This window comes from Myotis brandtii, unplaced genomic scaffold (genome assembly GCF_000412655.1).
Source record: "Myotis brandtii unplaced genomic scaffold, ASM41265v1 scaffold1064, whole genome shotgun sequence".
In the NCBI taxonomy this organism is placed as follows: Eukaryota; Metazoa; Chordata; class Mammalia; order Chiroptera; family Vespertilionidae; genus Myotis; species Myotis brandtii.
This window is the reverse complement of record NW_005353602.1, coordinates 620,892-635,032: the sequence shown is the minus strand read 5'-3', so window position 1 is coordinate 635,032 and position 14,141 is coordinate 620,892. Positions and strand designations below refer to the sequence as shown.

The 14,141-nt window shown below is 53.4% G+C and overlaps 1 protein-coding gene across 6 annotated transcripts in view; it reads left to right on the top strand.

Moving 5' to 3' along the window:
• Positions 1-14,135, top strand: part of RPH3A (rabphilin 3A) — an 82,669-nt gene extending 68,534 nt beyond the window's left edge. For all 6 annotated transcript variants that reach the window (XM_005857033.2, XM_014541129.1, XM_014541136.1 and 3 more), the window contains 7 exons: positions 989-1,098; positions 2,445-2,571; positions 4,616-4,672; positions 5,376-5,530; positions 8,849-8,930; positions 11,930-12,026; positions 13,246-14,135. In XM_005857033.2, coding sequence (XP_005857095.1) covers positions 989-1,098; positions 2,445-2,571; positions 4,616-4,672; positions 5,376-5,530; positions 8,849-8,930; positions 11,930-12,026; positions 13,246-13,376 — 759 coding nt within the window. In that variant the 3' untranslated portion in view covers positions 13,377-14,135. The remainder of the gene's footprint in view (positions 1-988; positions 1,099-2,444; positions 2,572-4,615; positions 4,673-5,375; positions 5,531-8,848; positions 8,931-11,929; positions 12,027-13,245) is intronic.
• The last annotated feature ends 6 nt before the right edge of the window (positions 14,136-14,141 follow it).

The following is a 14,141-nucleotide window of genomic DNA, read 5'->3' as shown; positions in this document are numbered from 1 at the left end:
CGTGCCCTTGACCGGAATCGAACCCAGGGCCCTTTGATCTGCAGACTGACACTCTATCCACGGAGCCAAACCGGCTAGGGCTCTCTCTTTCTTTTTTTAATCCTCACCTAGGATATATTTTTTCCATTGCTTTTTCAGAGAGAGAGAGAGAATGAAAGGGAAGGAGGGAGGGAAAGAAGGAGGGAGAGAGGGAGGGAAAGGAAGAGAGAGGGAGGGAGGGAGAGGGAGAGCAGGGAAGGAGGGAGGGAGAGAGGGAGGGAGAGAGGGAGGGAAAGAAAGAGGGAGGAAGGGAGGGAGAGGGAGAGCGAGGGAGAAAGAAACATCAATATGAGAGAGACACATCAATTGGTTGCCTCCTGCATGTGCCCGATTGGGGGCGGGGAGAGAACCCACAATTGAGGTACATGCCCTTGACTGATATCAAACCTACTGACACTCTAACCCAGCCGTGGGCAAACTCCGGCCCGCGGGCCAGATCCGGCCCGTTTGAAATGAATAAAACTAAAAAAAAAAAGACCGTACCCTTTTATGTATTTTTTTACCCTTTTATGTAATGATGTTTACTTTGAATTTATATTAGTTCACACAAACACTCCATCCATGCTTTTGTTCCGGCCCTCCGGTCCAGTTTAAGAACCCATTGTGGCCCTCGAGTCAAAAAGTTTGCCCACCCCTGCTCTAACCACTGAACAACACCGGCCATGGCACTGCTTTTTAATCTTAATGGAAAGTTCAAAGAGAGAGCCTACTGCGTGGAGGGAGGGGTGGCTCAGTGTCCAGCCCTGTTGATGGCTGCAGACATGAGCCTGAAGATGCCCCCCACGCCCTGAGACGTGCATCTGGGAGCCCCTGAGCCCCTGTACACTCCTAAAGGGAGTGTCTCCTAAATTACTCCTCCACCCCCCACCCCAAATCAGCCCAAAGGGTGTGGCTGCGGGGCTGGCTCCCCGCTGAGGCTGGTGTCTGTCTGTCCGTCTCTGGGCTCTAGTCCAACAAGCTTCGGACAAAAACCCTGCGGAACACCCGGAACCCCATCTGGAACGAGACCCTCGTCTATCACGGCATCACGGATGAGGACATGCAGCGGAAGACGCTCAGGTACCTGCCGGGTGGGCAGAGGGGGCCGAGGCTGGCGGATTGAGACGCGTGCGGTCCTTGTGGGGCCACATGTTAAAACCTCTCTGTGTAGTGTTTCTTTCTCTTTTTACTTCTACAAAACAACATGTATTTCTGGTAGAAACTTCTAACAATACAGATAAGTGAAACTCTTTGCATCTGGGTGTCTGGGCATCTGTGTGTGTGTGTGTGTGTGTGTGTGTGTGTGTGTGTGTGAGTGTGTGTGAGTGTGTGTGTGTGCATGCGTGTGCATGCGTGTAAACGTTTCTTACGAAATTGAGTGCTTTAAAAAACAGACCGTCATGCCCAGCCGGTGTAGCTCAGCAACTGAGCATCGACCCAGGAACCAAGAAGTGGCCAGTTTGATTTCCGGTCAGGGCACCTGCCCGGGTTGAGGGCTCCATCCCCAGTAGGGGGCGTGCAGGAGGCAACCGACCATGAGTCTCTCTCATTAATGTTTCTACTTCTCTCTCCCTCTCCCGTTCTCTCTGAAAAAATCAATGAAAACATACTTTTAAAAATGGACCGTCCTATTAATCAGGCTGTTTTAACCATATGTTGATGCATCGCATCTTCTACAATGTTGTCTGACACTGCGTTTTAAATTATATCAGTGACACGGGAATACATTCTTCTTGTAAAATATGATAGAGGAAGTAACCCCGTTTACGTTAGTCCCGCCCACCGCCGGGGTCCGCTTCCTCCTCCTGTGACCCTGGGCACTCAGACCATGTTGGCAACTTGGACAGTTTCGTGCGATGTATCTGGAACCTTCCTTTTTTCTTGACGAAGTGTCTTAGAGTCATAGCCATGAGGGACATTTAGATCTACGTCATTTTAACTGCTTCAGGGTTTTCCACAGAATGGGTTGATTACAGATTTTTAAAAAAATACTTTCATTAATAAATATTACAAATATACAGAAAACTGTAGATTATAATAGAACAAACATCCATGAACACAGTACTCAGTCTTTTTTAAAAAAAATCTTCACCCAAGAATATGTTTTTAATGAAGAGAGAGAGAGAGAGAGAGAGAGAGAGAGAGAGAGAGAAACACTGATCAGTTGCCTACCCTACAGGCCCCAAGCAGGGATCAAACCCACAACCTTTTGGTGTACAGGATGACACTCCAACCCACTGAGCCACCTGGCCAGGGCCTAGTACTCAGACTTTAACACACACCTGGCCTCATGCTCAATAAACAGGAAGTTAAAGTGCCACTATGCACATCACACATTCTTTGCCAGCATCCATCGCAGCTCTCGGAACCCAGTGAGAGCTCACTACATGCTCTTTTTCCTCTCCCACCCTCTTGGGGGGTCGCAGGATCTCTGTCTGTGACGAGGACAAATTTGGCCACAACGAGTTTATCGGTGAGACCCGATTCTCACTCAAGAAGCTAAAGTCCAACCAAAGAAAGAACTTCAACATCTGCCTAGAGCGCGTGATCCCGGTGAGTGCCTCCCCCTGAGGGTGCGATGGGGGGGCGGGGGGGAGAGTTCTGGGGGTGCTGCCTTCCTCTGGGCCCGCGGGGTGACACACAGTACAGCTGCTGAGAGGAGGTGAAGATTTCAGGTCAGAGCCTCAGGGTGGGGCCCTGGCTCTGCCTCGTACCAGCCCGGCGTTAGCGTCAGTTCTCCGACCGGCAGAGTCCTCTTTGGTGACACTGGGGCGGGCAGAGTGCTGAGGCAGTGGGGCCGGCCTGGGTTCAAAGCCTGGGTCCGCTATCTCCCTGCTCCCTGGCCTCTCCGAGGGCCTGAGCCGCTCTGAGCCTCAGCTTTTCTCGTCTGTCAGTGGGCATGATACAGTGCCTGCCTCGTGGGAGGTTTGTGTGAGAGACACAATCAGAACAGAACCTAGTCCACAGTGAGCACTCGACATGGTCAACTGTCATTCTTATAGGAGTCCTACTGCCGACCCACCTGTCACTCATGAAGGCATAACGCCCCACACAGATGAGTAGGGGGCAGGATAGCTCAGTGCTGAGAGCACAGACTCTGGACCCAGAGTCCCTGGGTTGGAATCCTGGCTCTGCCACTTGTCATAGAACCTGGGCCCTGTTTTTTCATCTGTAAAACGGGATGTTATTAGAGTATCCGTCTCCTTGGGGCGTTTAAGGATTCCCGTGAGAGTTCTTCTAAAGCACGAGGACTTGCTTGTTAGATGTGCTTCTGGCCTCTTGAGAAAGAACAAAAACCAACTTGAGGTTCTCCAGTGGGGCTACGGCTCAGAACCAACTGGAGATTTTAAAACCAGAGCCTCACCAGCTGAGATCCCGACTTCGCGAGGCAGGGTGGGACCAGCCATCTGTACTTTCAGACATAATCCAACCTGCCCTTTTCGACTTGCGGGCCACCTCGGGCCCAGGGAGGGGAGTGAGCTGCCACGGTCACACCGTGAATCCGTGGCTATGTTCCCCGCCAGCCAGAGCCCAGGTCTCCTGCAGTCGCCAGCTCCCAGGCAGAGGGCCAGCTGCCCACAGGGGGTGAGGCGGGGGGAAAGCCGTGGCAGGCGGAGGGGGATCCTATAGCAGCCTCCCACCAGATGGCTGGCCCGAGGATGGACTGTCCGGGTGCCACGCCGTGTTTGTGTGGCGCAGGCGAAGGAACAAGACACAACAAGGAAAACCACAAGGAAGAGTGTGCACCGAATGCCAGGCTCCAAATAAAACTCAGAAGACAGCCTGGGGGTGGCAGGGGGGGCGTTTCCTCTGGGCCCTGCCCAGGAACAGCGGGCTCTTCGGGCTTCCGCTTCCTTCCTGCGCTCAATGAGTCCAGGTGGCCAGGACAGTGGCCAGGCCGCCGCCCGAGTCGCCAGCTCCTGGGTCTGCCCGTCTTGCTGTGAGGGGCGCAGCCGGCCCTAGTGGCTGGACCGACAGAGGCCGCAGTGGCCCCAGACAGGTCATCATCTTTCGCTCTGTGCCCTGGTCCTCCCACCACCAACTTTCCCCGTAGCCCCACCACGGGCAGGGGCCACATCAGTGCTGTCCCTTCCTCCCCCCTGGGCCTCAGTTTTCCTCATCTCTAAAGTGGGGAGGTTAACCAGCTCTTTTCACACTGTGTTCCCGAGGGCCTTAGAGTCCCCCAAAAGGACCTTAGGAGCCGCAGGGGAAGAAGCACCTGGTGGCCCGACCCCAAGACCCCTGTGCCGCCACCACCAGAGCAGATCAAATCCTGTCGGTTGTATGCATGGGGCGCTCTGCCACTTCTTGGCTGGGTGACCTTGGGCAAGTGGCTTAACCACTCTGACCCTCAGTGTCCTCATCTGTAAAATGGGGCTATGAATACAACCTGCATCACAGGCACTAACACCGTCTGCCAGTGGGTCGTGTTATGCAGCTTTTAGCTAAAAGGGGGAAAGCTGGATGCCACAGAAGCTCGGAAATCCTGTCCTCGTGGCTCCGGATGCTAATGGAGGGGGAGGAGCATCTGGTCCTTTCTGCGTAGGGAGATGAGCCCCGTGGACGATGTTCTATTTCCTTTCTGTTTCCTTCTCAGATGAAGCGTGCAGGGACCACCGGCTCCGCCCGAGGCATGGCCCTCTATGAGGAGGAGGTGAGCACTGAGTGGACATTGAGACCCCAATCGGGGGCTGGCCCCTCCCTCTTCTTTCCCTCCCCGGCCCCACCCCTACTCTTTCTCCCAAACCCCCTGCCTGTTGGTTCACATGAGAACTGCCTTGCCCACGGTGTTAGGACATGAGACCAGGTGGATGCTTTCACACCTGGAGCCCGAGGCCGGGGAAGCCCCATCCTCTCCCACCAGGGACACCCTTGAGTTCCTCGGCCTCGTTGGCAGAGGCCCTGCGGTGCTCCTGCAGGACGGGAGCGATGCCACCTCCCTCCGTGGGGACGGACCAGAGGCTCTTTGAGCTCTGGGTGCCCATGCCCTCAGGCTAGGTCTCTGTGCAACCCCAGGGACCACATTTGTGAGAAAACGGGTGCTATCAGGGATCAGGCAAGGCCAGGGTCAAGGCTCAGTCCTGGGTCAGAGTCGGGGCAGTCACTGACCAGGATCAAAGTCTACACGTGACACGGGTTTAGCTCAGTTGAAGTAAAACCACTGACCTGTGCCCAGACCAGTCCCCTTGGCCTTCAGCATCCGCCCCTCCCTGGAGGCGGGGCTCCGCTGTCCATGGTGCTGACGGCACTAGCGCTGGCCCAGCTCCTCCCACTTCCCAGGGCCCTGCCCTAATGCTCCCATCCAGGTGCCTGGCCTGCTCCCCTGGGGGCTCACGCGCCCTCTTCTCCTATTGCAGCAGGTGGAGCGCATTGGCGACATAGAGGAGCGCGGCAAGATCCTGGTGTCCCTCATGTACAGCACACAGCAGGGCGGCCTCATCGTGGGCATCATACGTTGCGTGCACCTGGCCGCCATGGACGCCAATGGCTACTCAGATCCATTCGTCAAGCTGTGAGTCAATGCCTTGGGACTGTGAGTGGGCCCCGGAGGGGGCTCTAGATCCTTGCAAATGGGGAGCCAGAGAGCTTCCCCAAGACCATTGTACATTGAGGCCCAGAGAGGGAAACGCACCTGCCCAAGGCCACACAGTGAGACAGATGACCGGAACTGGCTAATGTGCGAGGCTGGATTCCCACACAGTCACACTGGGGCCTCACTCGCCCATATGAGAAGTCTGTGACTCTGTCCCCTCCTGTGGCAAGGTCACAGTCACCCCATTTGTAGCCCCCCCGCCCCCAGAACTAGCAACACACACCTCCAGCCCCAGGATCAGATAAGCAATCTGGCCTTTTCCAGAGTCAGTCTGGAAATGCTCAAATAAAAGACCTTAGACTTTGGGGTGATTCCCGTGATCTCACTCGTGGGGGGAAAAAAGAGATGTTGTCATCTGTTAGTCAGGGTCCTCTGAGAAAATGCCACCATGGGATTACACAGACGAGGATTTCATGAAAGGGAATGCTGTGTGAGGGGAGGCAGGGAGAGTTGGGGGACATGCAGAGCTGTTAGGCAGCCCCGAGTCTGACCCTAGTGAGGAGGGGTGAGCGGAAGCTTCCTAGACACAAGTTCAGCAAGGCCGTCGGGGAGTCCTTAGGCCCCATGTCACCTAAGAGTGGGCCTGCCATAGTGCCCCCACCACATCCGGTTGTCAGCTGGGGGCGTGGCCTTGGCACAAACATGGCATGGATTTCCACGCACCACAGCTGGGACCTGGGTGGGTTATGCCCTTGTAGTTGGAGGTCCACCAGGCACATTCTCATAGCTGCCCTTGAATCAGACATGGGGTTCAACCCCCCCCCCCCCCCCATCTCTGGAAGCTGCTGGCTGTGTGACTATAAGCAAGTTACTTAGCCTCTCTGAGCCTCAGATTCTTCATTGGAAGATGGAGACAATAGTTCCAGTTCTTTCCAAGAGTGAACATAAGGCCAAATGAGACGTCATAGACCAAGCAATTAGAATTGTGCCTGGTACAGAACTGTACCGGGATCCTGCCTTGTCTCATGGAGGCAAAGTGCGTATCTGCATGGATGTGGTTGAGAGCCTGGGCTCTGGATCTCGACTGCCTGAGCTGGAATCCCAGGCCCAATAGTCTTCAATGGTCTCTAACTGTGTGACCGCGGGCTCATGCCTTGACATCTCTGGGCCTCAGTGTCCTCATCTGTAAAATGGGAAGGATAAGGGTGTGCATTAGGTCCTATTTTCCTAGAAGCAGGAGCCAAGATAGGAAGAAATGTGCATGAGACTTGTTGGGGAGAATGCGTGTGAGGGAAATTGAGAGGGAGCTGGAGGGGGGCTGTGGAGACAACAGGCCTGGGTACAGTCTGCACACTGTGGGGGGAGAGCAGGGGTAGGGAGTCAGGGAGATTCTTAGACTGCAGGGCCGTCTGAGGAAGTTTCAACCAGGTGACGAGGAATCCAGAAGCACGAAGTCGCCCTCCAAAGGAACCCTGCATCTCTCAGAAACAGGGCTGCCTCGCGTCCCTGCTGGCTCAGGGTGTGGCTGAGAGCAGCCACGGGAAGCATGGCCATGTGAGAACAGAGTGGGGAATCAGCGCCCAGCCGCTTGTCAGGCAGTTCCGCCCCTGCAGCTGGAGACCACGAGGTGCATTTATGTGGGGTCTGGTGCATAGTAAGTGCTCAATAAAGGCCTGTCGTTGTGGTTCTAAACAACGACCATCGTTATTCTTACTCAAGGCAACGAATATTTATTAATGTTCTCTCCAGCCTGGGAGGCGCTTCTGACCCCACTGCCTCTGAGCACAGAGAGAAGCACTTCCCTTAAGCCCTCAGTGGAAAACCAGGCCAGCGTGGGCTTTACTTCAGATTTCCTTCGAATGAGGATTTAGTTAAAAAAGAACACACAGGTCAGGAATGAATTTGATCTCCAGGAGTAATTTGGTTTTATTTTCTTGTGTGGTCCAGTAAAGTTAACTCATGGGCTGCTGCCCTGCTCTCCACTAAATCACAGCCACGTGCAAGTTGGTTTTCCTAAATCATTCTCCCCACCGGCCCTTCTCCCACCCACCCAATCCTGCCTGAAGGGGTAGGGTCGCTGAGACCCCAGTGAAGCAGCTGATCTGGCGGCTGTTGTGGAAGGGAAACAGGAGACCGTGAATCCGTTGAGGATCAAATAAAGATTTAGAAAGTCAGAATCGCCCTTTATTTTTGTCCAGCATTTGGTACCTTTCGATTCCCCATCTGTTTCTCCTCTTGGAAAGTACCCTTAAAAACAGTTTGGTAAGGGAGAAAGAAATGTTTGCCCTCTCTAGTGGCTGGGAAACTGAGGCACATTGAAGTTACGCTCAGGCTCAAAGTTGCACAGTTAGCGAGAACTTGAATAAGAACCCAAAGGTCATAACTCTGGAGTTTTTAGCCCATTTTATTTATTCCCCCAGAATGGCTGGGAAACTGAGGCACATTGAAGTTACGCTCAGGTTCAAAGTTGCACAGTTAGCGAGAGCTTGAATAAGAACCCAAATGTCATAACTCTTTGGAGTTTTTAGCCCATTTTATTTATTCCCCCAGAGACTATTGATTGTGCACCTACTGTGTGCCAGGCATTGTGTCTACACTAGGGAAGAGCCTTCCAAACGGAGGAAACAGTATGTGCAAAGGTCCTGGGGTAGGAAGGAGTGAGTGGGAAGTGGGGTGAAGAGCATGGGTGATATTTGGCTGGGCTAGAGCAGGGACCCAACCTCTCAGGCTCTGAAGGCCACATCAGAGATTTCGAACTTTACGCCAGGACAAAGGGAAGCCATTAAATAGTTTTCAGCAGAGGAGTGACAGTAATTAGATTTGCAGCTTCTCCCTTTTGTCTACACACATGGCGTCTCCCCTGGAGTTGGGGCCAACCTAGGGGTGATCGATGGTAAAATGCCAGGCACAGCATCAGGGTCTCAATTTGATCCTTTGAGAGCAAGTCCTGGCTAAGAGCACAGACTCCAGATGCAAAAGCTGGGCTCAGTCCCTGCTGTGTGACCCGAGGCAGCTGTCTAAACTTCTCTGAACCTTCAGTTTCCTTGTAGGTAAAATGAGTGGTTGTAGTTCTACCGTCCAGGGTTTGTTGAGGGATAAGTGCACCTCAGGTGCTTAGTGCAGTCAGCGCCTGACATCAAGTAGCTCTAATGCACACTGGGCATCGTTAATGTGGATTCGCTTTCTGGTCTGTTCATCAGTTATTCCCCTAACACCAGAAGGAGCCTTTGGGGTCACCAAGGGGCTATTCTTATTCATTGAACTTCACTCATAGCAGCATCTCGTGTCTCCTCTCAGCTGGCTGAAACCAGACATGGGAAAGAAGGCCAAACACAAGACTCAAATTAAGAGGAAAACCTTGAATCCTGAATTTAATGAGGTAAGGCTGCCCCAGTTTTTGTCATGCTGTGGAATCTTAACTGTGTGAGAATGGAACAAACTCCCTACTAGAATGCTATCAGGCACATCAAGAAAGTGCTTTCTCTCATAAATCAGCTTGAATTATCTCAAGGAGAGGTAATGAGTTTCTTGTCCCTGGAAGGAATCAAGCCTGAGACAAAAACCTATCGATTAGGCATGTCATAGGCAGGAAGTTGAGTTAGAAGAGAGATCGAATGAAATCACCTCCCATAACTTCACCAGTTCTAACAGGCTGCAATACTGAAATCTGAGGAGATACGTTAGAACAGTCACGCCCTTTACCATCCACCCAGCTGGCGATGCCCCCTCCCTCCCTCCCCACATCCATCCGGTGCATCAAGCCGCAGTTTAGATACTCAGTGAATGGCTCCTTCCTCCGTGTTCTCACTGCTGCTGCCTTGCCTGCGACCCTGGCATGGCACGCTTGGACCCTTGTGGTAGACTCCTGAGTCACCTCCACATAGGCAATGAGCTTTGTAAAACGCGCATCTGAATGTGTCACCCCCTTGCTGACAGTAAATAAACCAACAATGACTCCCTAACTTCTTAGCACGACAGTCAAGCCCTTTCAAACTCACAGCCCACCCCTCCCCCGTCAGACAACCCCCCTCCCCAAGTCACACTAAATTCCTGCAGGTCCCTGGCTCACCCTCAGCCTTTTGCATCTGCCGTTCCCTCTTCCCAGACTTCCCTCTCCCTCCTCTCCTCTCTGGCGAACTCCTAGTCATCCCTCAAGACTCAGTGTGTGATCCCCCAGAGATAGGCTTCCTCTCTGCTCCCAGCTCTATGCACCCCTCTGTCTTATGCTGTCCCTCTGGGTTTCACTGACCTGTTCACAAGCCTGGCAGACACGAGGGGTCCAGAAATACCTGATGAATATAATGATCTGATGTTGGGCCAGTCAGCCACACTGCTTTTCACCAAATGGTGCAAAGTGGGAAAGGGAAGCTACAACACAGTGTGTTTTGTGTCATTTCATTTTTTTTAAAACGCATGCCCATCAGCACATGCGTGGGGAGTGTTCTGGGGAAACAGAGTCCAGAGCAACCCCTGGCCAGTGAGCGCAGCCCGTCCTGCCCCAGGTCCCTCCTTCAGATGGCCCCCTGATTCCCTGACTCTGATTCGTGAATTGTGAGCAAAGAGCCAACTGCTGCTGTCCTGCCCTCCCCTCTCCTGAAATCTGAGCAGGTCACAAAGTAAGAAATCCAAACCGCCAGTCAGCTCATTAGCAACAGAGGAAGCACACATCAAGACCAGACCCCATATCTGATAACAAACGGGCACACAGCTGTTTGAAGTGCGGGGTGCCCGGTGTGGGTGCACATGTGGGGAGAGGCAGACGCTGGGCGGGGAAGCCAGCGTCCCGCTCCCAAAGGGAAGTTTGTCAAAATCCTGCAAAAGCCTTCCATTTTTACATTTAAGTTCCATTTATCTGGGGGATGGGGAATATAGTCACATTCAAAAATTCCAAAAGTCATAGAAGGCATCCGATCAAAACCCCCTCCTCCTCCAGCCTCTATTAGAACCCACTTCTTTTCTTCTGAAGCAACGGTATTATCTATTTCCAGGAGACTAGATAGATAAATAGATTCTAATAGACAGATAGATAGATGAATGTGTGTGTGTGTGTGTGTGTGTATGTGTGTGTGTGTGTATAGACAGACATCGGTATAAATACAGCAGATATATGTGTGGCTGACATTCTTATTGGGCACCAATGGTATTGCAGTATATATCCACTGTTCTCTATCTTACAATTTTACAAACTCAGAAAAACACTTCTTGGAATAGTCTGATACGTCATCATGGGTGTACGCATGGTTTAGCTACAAGGGTGCCTTTCATCAAACTATTAATGATCATGAAAAATTGGAAACAACCTAACTACTTGACCATCTGGCATTAGGCGACGGTACAGCCACACAGCCATTAAATGAAGCCATTGAAATGGTGATGCCTCCCTGGCCGGTGTGGCTCAGTTGGTTGAGCCTCGTCCCATGCACCCACAGGTCATCTGTCAATCCTCAGGAGGGGGCGTGCAGGAGGCAGCCGATTTATGTTTCTCCCTCTCCCTCTCCCTTCCTCTCTCACTAAAAAAAAAATCAATAAAACATACTTTTTAAAATGGTGATGCAGAGAAATATTTGCTAGCATGGGAAGCTGGTTTTTGCCATGTGTTCTATAAAACAGGAAAAGAAAGCCACAATATGGTATATTCGTATTATATTTCATATAATATAATACATGAATATTTCATATAATATTCTAATGAATATTCATTTTCATTTTTTAAAACCCTGGAAACATAAGCACCTGTTGCTATGTCAGCCTCCGTCCCCTCAGCTACCTTGAATCTCTAACTGATGGCGGCCAGGGAAACCTACCCGAGTGGAAGGACTGAACCCATGGCCCTCGGCCTTCAGGGAAACTTGGCCAGGACCAGCTCTCTGGCAAACTCCACCTGCCTTCCCAGTTCCAAACAGTCACTGAAAAGAGAATTACAGGGCTTGAGGGATTTGTTATGGAAAATATTTGTTGAAAAGTGATTGTCAGGCCCTGGCTGGTTCAGCTCAGTGGTTGGAGCATCGGCCCGCACACCGAAGGGTCACGGGTTCGATTCCCGGTCAAAGGCACATACCTCGGTTGCAGCCCCGGTAGGGGCGCATTTGGGAGGCACATAAATGTCTCTCTCTCTTTCTCTTTTACTCTCTTTCTCTCTCTCTTTCCCCCCCTCCTCCCGCCCTTCCACTCTATCTGGAAATCAATGGAAAGAGACTCCTCGGGTGAGGATTTTAAAAAAAGCAAGAAAGAAAAGGGATTGTCAGGCCTGGAATAGAGGCTCAGAGTGGGAGGGCCCCCTTGTTCCCAGAACGCCTACTTCCAGGGCCTCCCTTGGTCTGTGAACCCCTCAGACTTGGCCTCTTAGCTCAAACACCCGCCCTCCTCTCTTGCATCCAGGAGTTCTTCTATGACATCAAACACAGCGACCTGGCGAAGAAGTCGCTGGACATCTCGGTCTGGGACTATGACATCGGCAAGTCCAACGATTACATCGGTGAGTGCTCCCAGCTCCCCTCGAAAACCTGCCCTCTGTCCTCCCAGGGCTGTGGGGGGAGGGGGGACGGTGAGAGTCTTTCTTTTTTTGGCACCACATCATCCAAACACTGAGTCAGAAACCATGGTCCCTACTTGGGTCCAGTTTGAGAAGCTGTTAGAGGAGCGAGCTTACGAAGTTGGGAAGATTGGGTCATGATTGGTTCTTTGCCGAACAGATCACCTCCGGCGGGATAGTTAAATCACAGAGCACGGGCCTGTGGCTCTGCAGGAAATGGGGTGCAAGGGATGTCTCCCTAGTCTGTGTGCGAGTCCAGGATGAAGGCTCTGATTTTCCCAGTCGGCCTCCAAACAATGAGGAAGGACGGTCACTAAACATGGTTGGGGAGCCCAGCCAGTGTGGCTCAGTGGTTGACTATCAACCCATGAACCAACAGGTCGCCAGTTTGATTCCCAGTCAGAGCACATGCTCGGGTTGTGGGCTCGATCCCCAGTAGGGGGCGTGTAGGAGGCAGCCGATCCATGGTGTTTCTCTCTCCTCTTGATGTTCTATCCCTCTCTCCCTCTCTCTTCCTCTCTCTCTACAAAAAATCAATAAAAACATTAAAAAAAAAAAAAGATGGAGCAGGGAAGGAACTCCAGGCCAGGGACACAGCTTGGGCAGAGGCGTGGCGGCAGTGGAGCGGGGTGATGAGCGGAACTCTTTGGAGACAGATGATGAGTTCCCACAGGGAGCGGGAGGTCGGTTGCTGTGGGTGTAGGGATCTGTGGCCGGTCTGTACAGACAGACAGCGCGGTGCCTCAGTAGGGAGCCACGGCCGGTTCCTGAGCAGCTGGCCTGCGGGCAGAGAGGCCAGGAGTCGCAACACCGTAACCTCCACCCTCAGAGCGCGAGCGGAACTCTTTGGAGACAGATGATGAGTTCCCACAGGGAGCGGGAGGTCGGTTGCTGTGGGTGTAGGGATCTGTGGCCGGTCTGTACAGACAGACAGCGCGGTGCCTCAGTAGGGAGCCACGGCCGGTTCGTGAGCAGCTGGCCTGCGGGCAGAGAGGCCAGGAGTCACAACACCGTAACCTCCACCCTCAGAGCGCGATGCCCGGGCGCCGGAGGGGCTCGCTGCTTGGCGGCAGTTTTCCGCCAACTGGACGTTTGGGTCCAGAATGAAAGTCCCCTGTGTCCCTCCACTCTGACCCCTGTCCCTGTCCGCCCTGTCACCCAGGAGGCTGCCAGCTGGGGATCTCGGCCAAGGGAGAGCGCTTGAAACACTGGTACGAGTGCCTGAAGAACAAGGACAAGAAGATCGAGCGCTGGCACCAGCTCCAGAACGAGAACCACGTGCCCAGCGATTAGGATGGCTCCTGGCTCCCTGGCTCCGTGCCCTGCCCCCTGCCCAGGTCCCCCCCAGCCGGCCCCAGCGGCCCACTGCACTCTGGTCTCTCTCCTGTATGCCCCTGCCCCTCCCCTGCCGCCCTCCCTGAACTTGCTTTTGGGGTCCCCCTCACCTTGGGCATTGCTGCCAAAGACCTCCTCCTCCCCCCGCGATGCTGCTGCGAGGCTGCGAGGCGGGCTCTAAGCACAGCCCGGCTCCGGTCCCGCCAGGATGGAGCAGTCGGGACAGGGATAAGAGATCTTTACAAAGAGGTTGTTCCTTTAACAACCTCCCGGTTTGGGTAATTACAGGCGTTCGTCATCATTTCGGACTGTTTAGCCCTCCTGGCCTTGAGCAGGCGGGCACGTCCACTCCCGTTTCCTGCGTCGCGTCTGTGTGTCCCCTCAGCGGTCAGCACCGGACAAGGCTGTGGGGACCCTGAAGTGGGGTAGACATAGAGCGTCCAGGCTCCCAGCTTTCTGTCCCTCTCCACCCCCGTCTCTTTCCCCTTCTCCCCTCTCCCTCTCTAAGGGGTTCAATAGCAAAAGCAAAAAAATATCCTAACACAGCCTCTCCCCCTCACCTCCTCTCACCTGCCAGACCAGCCATCGGGCAAAACCTGAGCTTCCACGTAGCCTCTTGCTTCCTCGGATGCCCACTTCCCCTTGGGCACCGCCAGGCGGCCTCGGGCGGAGGGCCGGCTACTGGCCCTGCCCAGGTGCAGGCAGCAGCCCACAGGCTGGGGA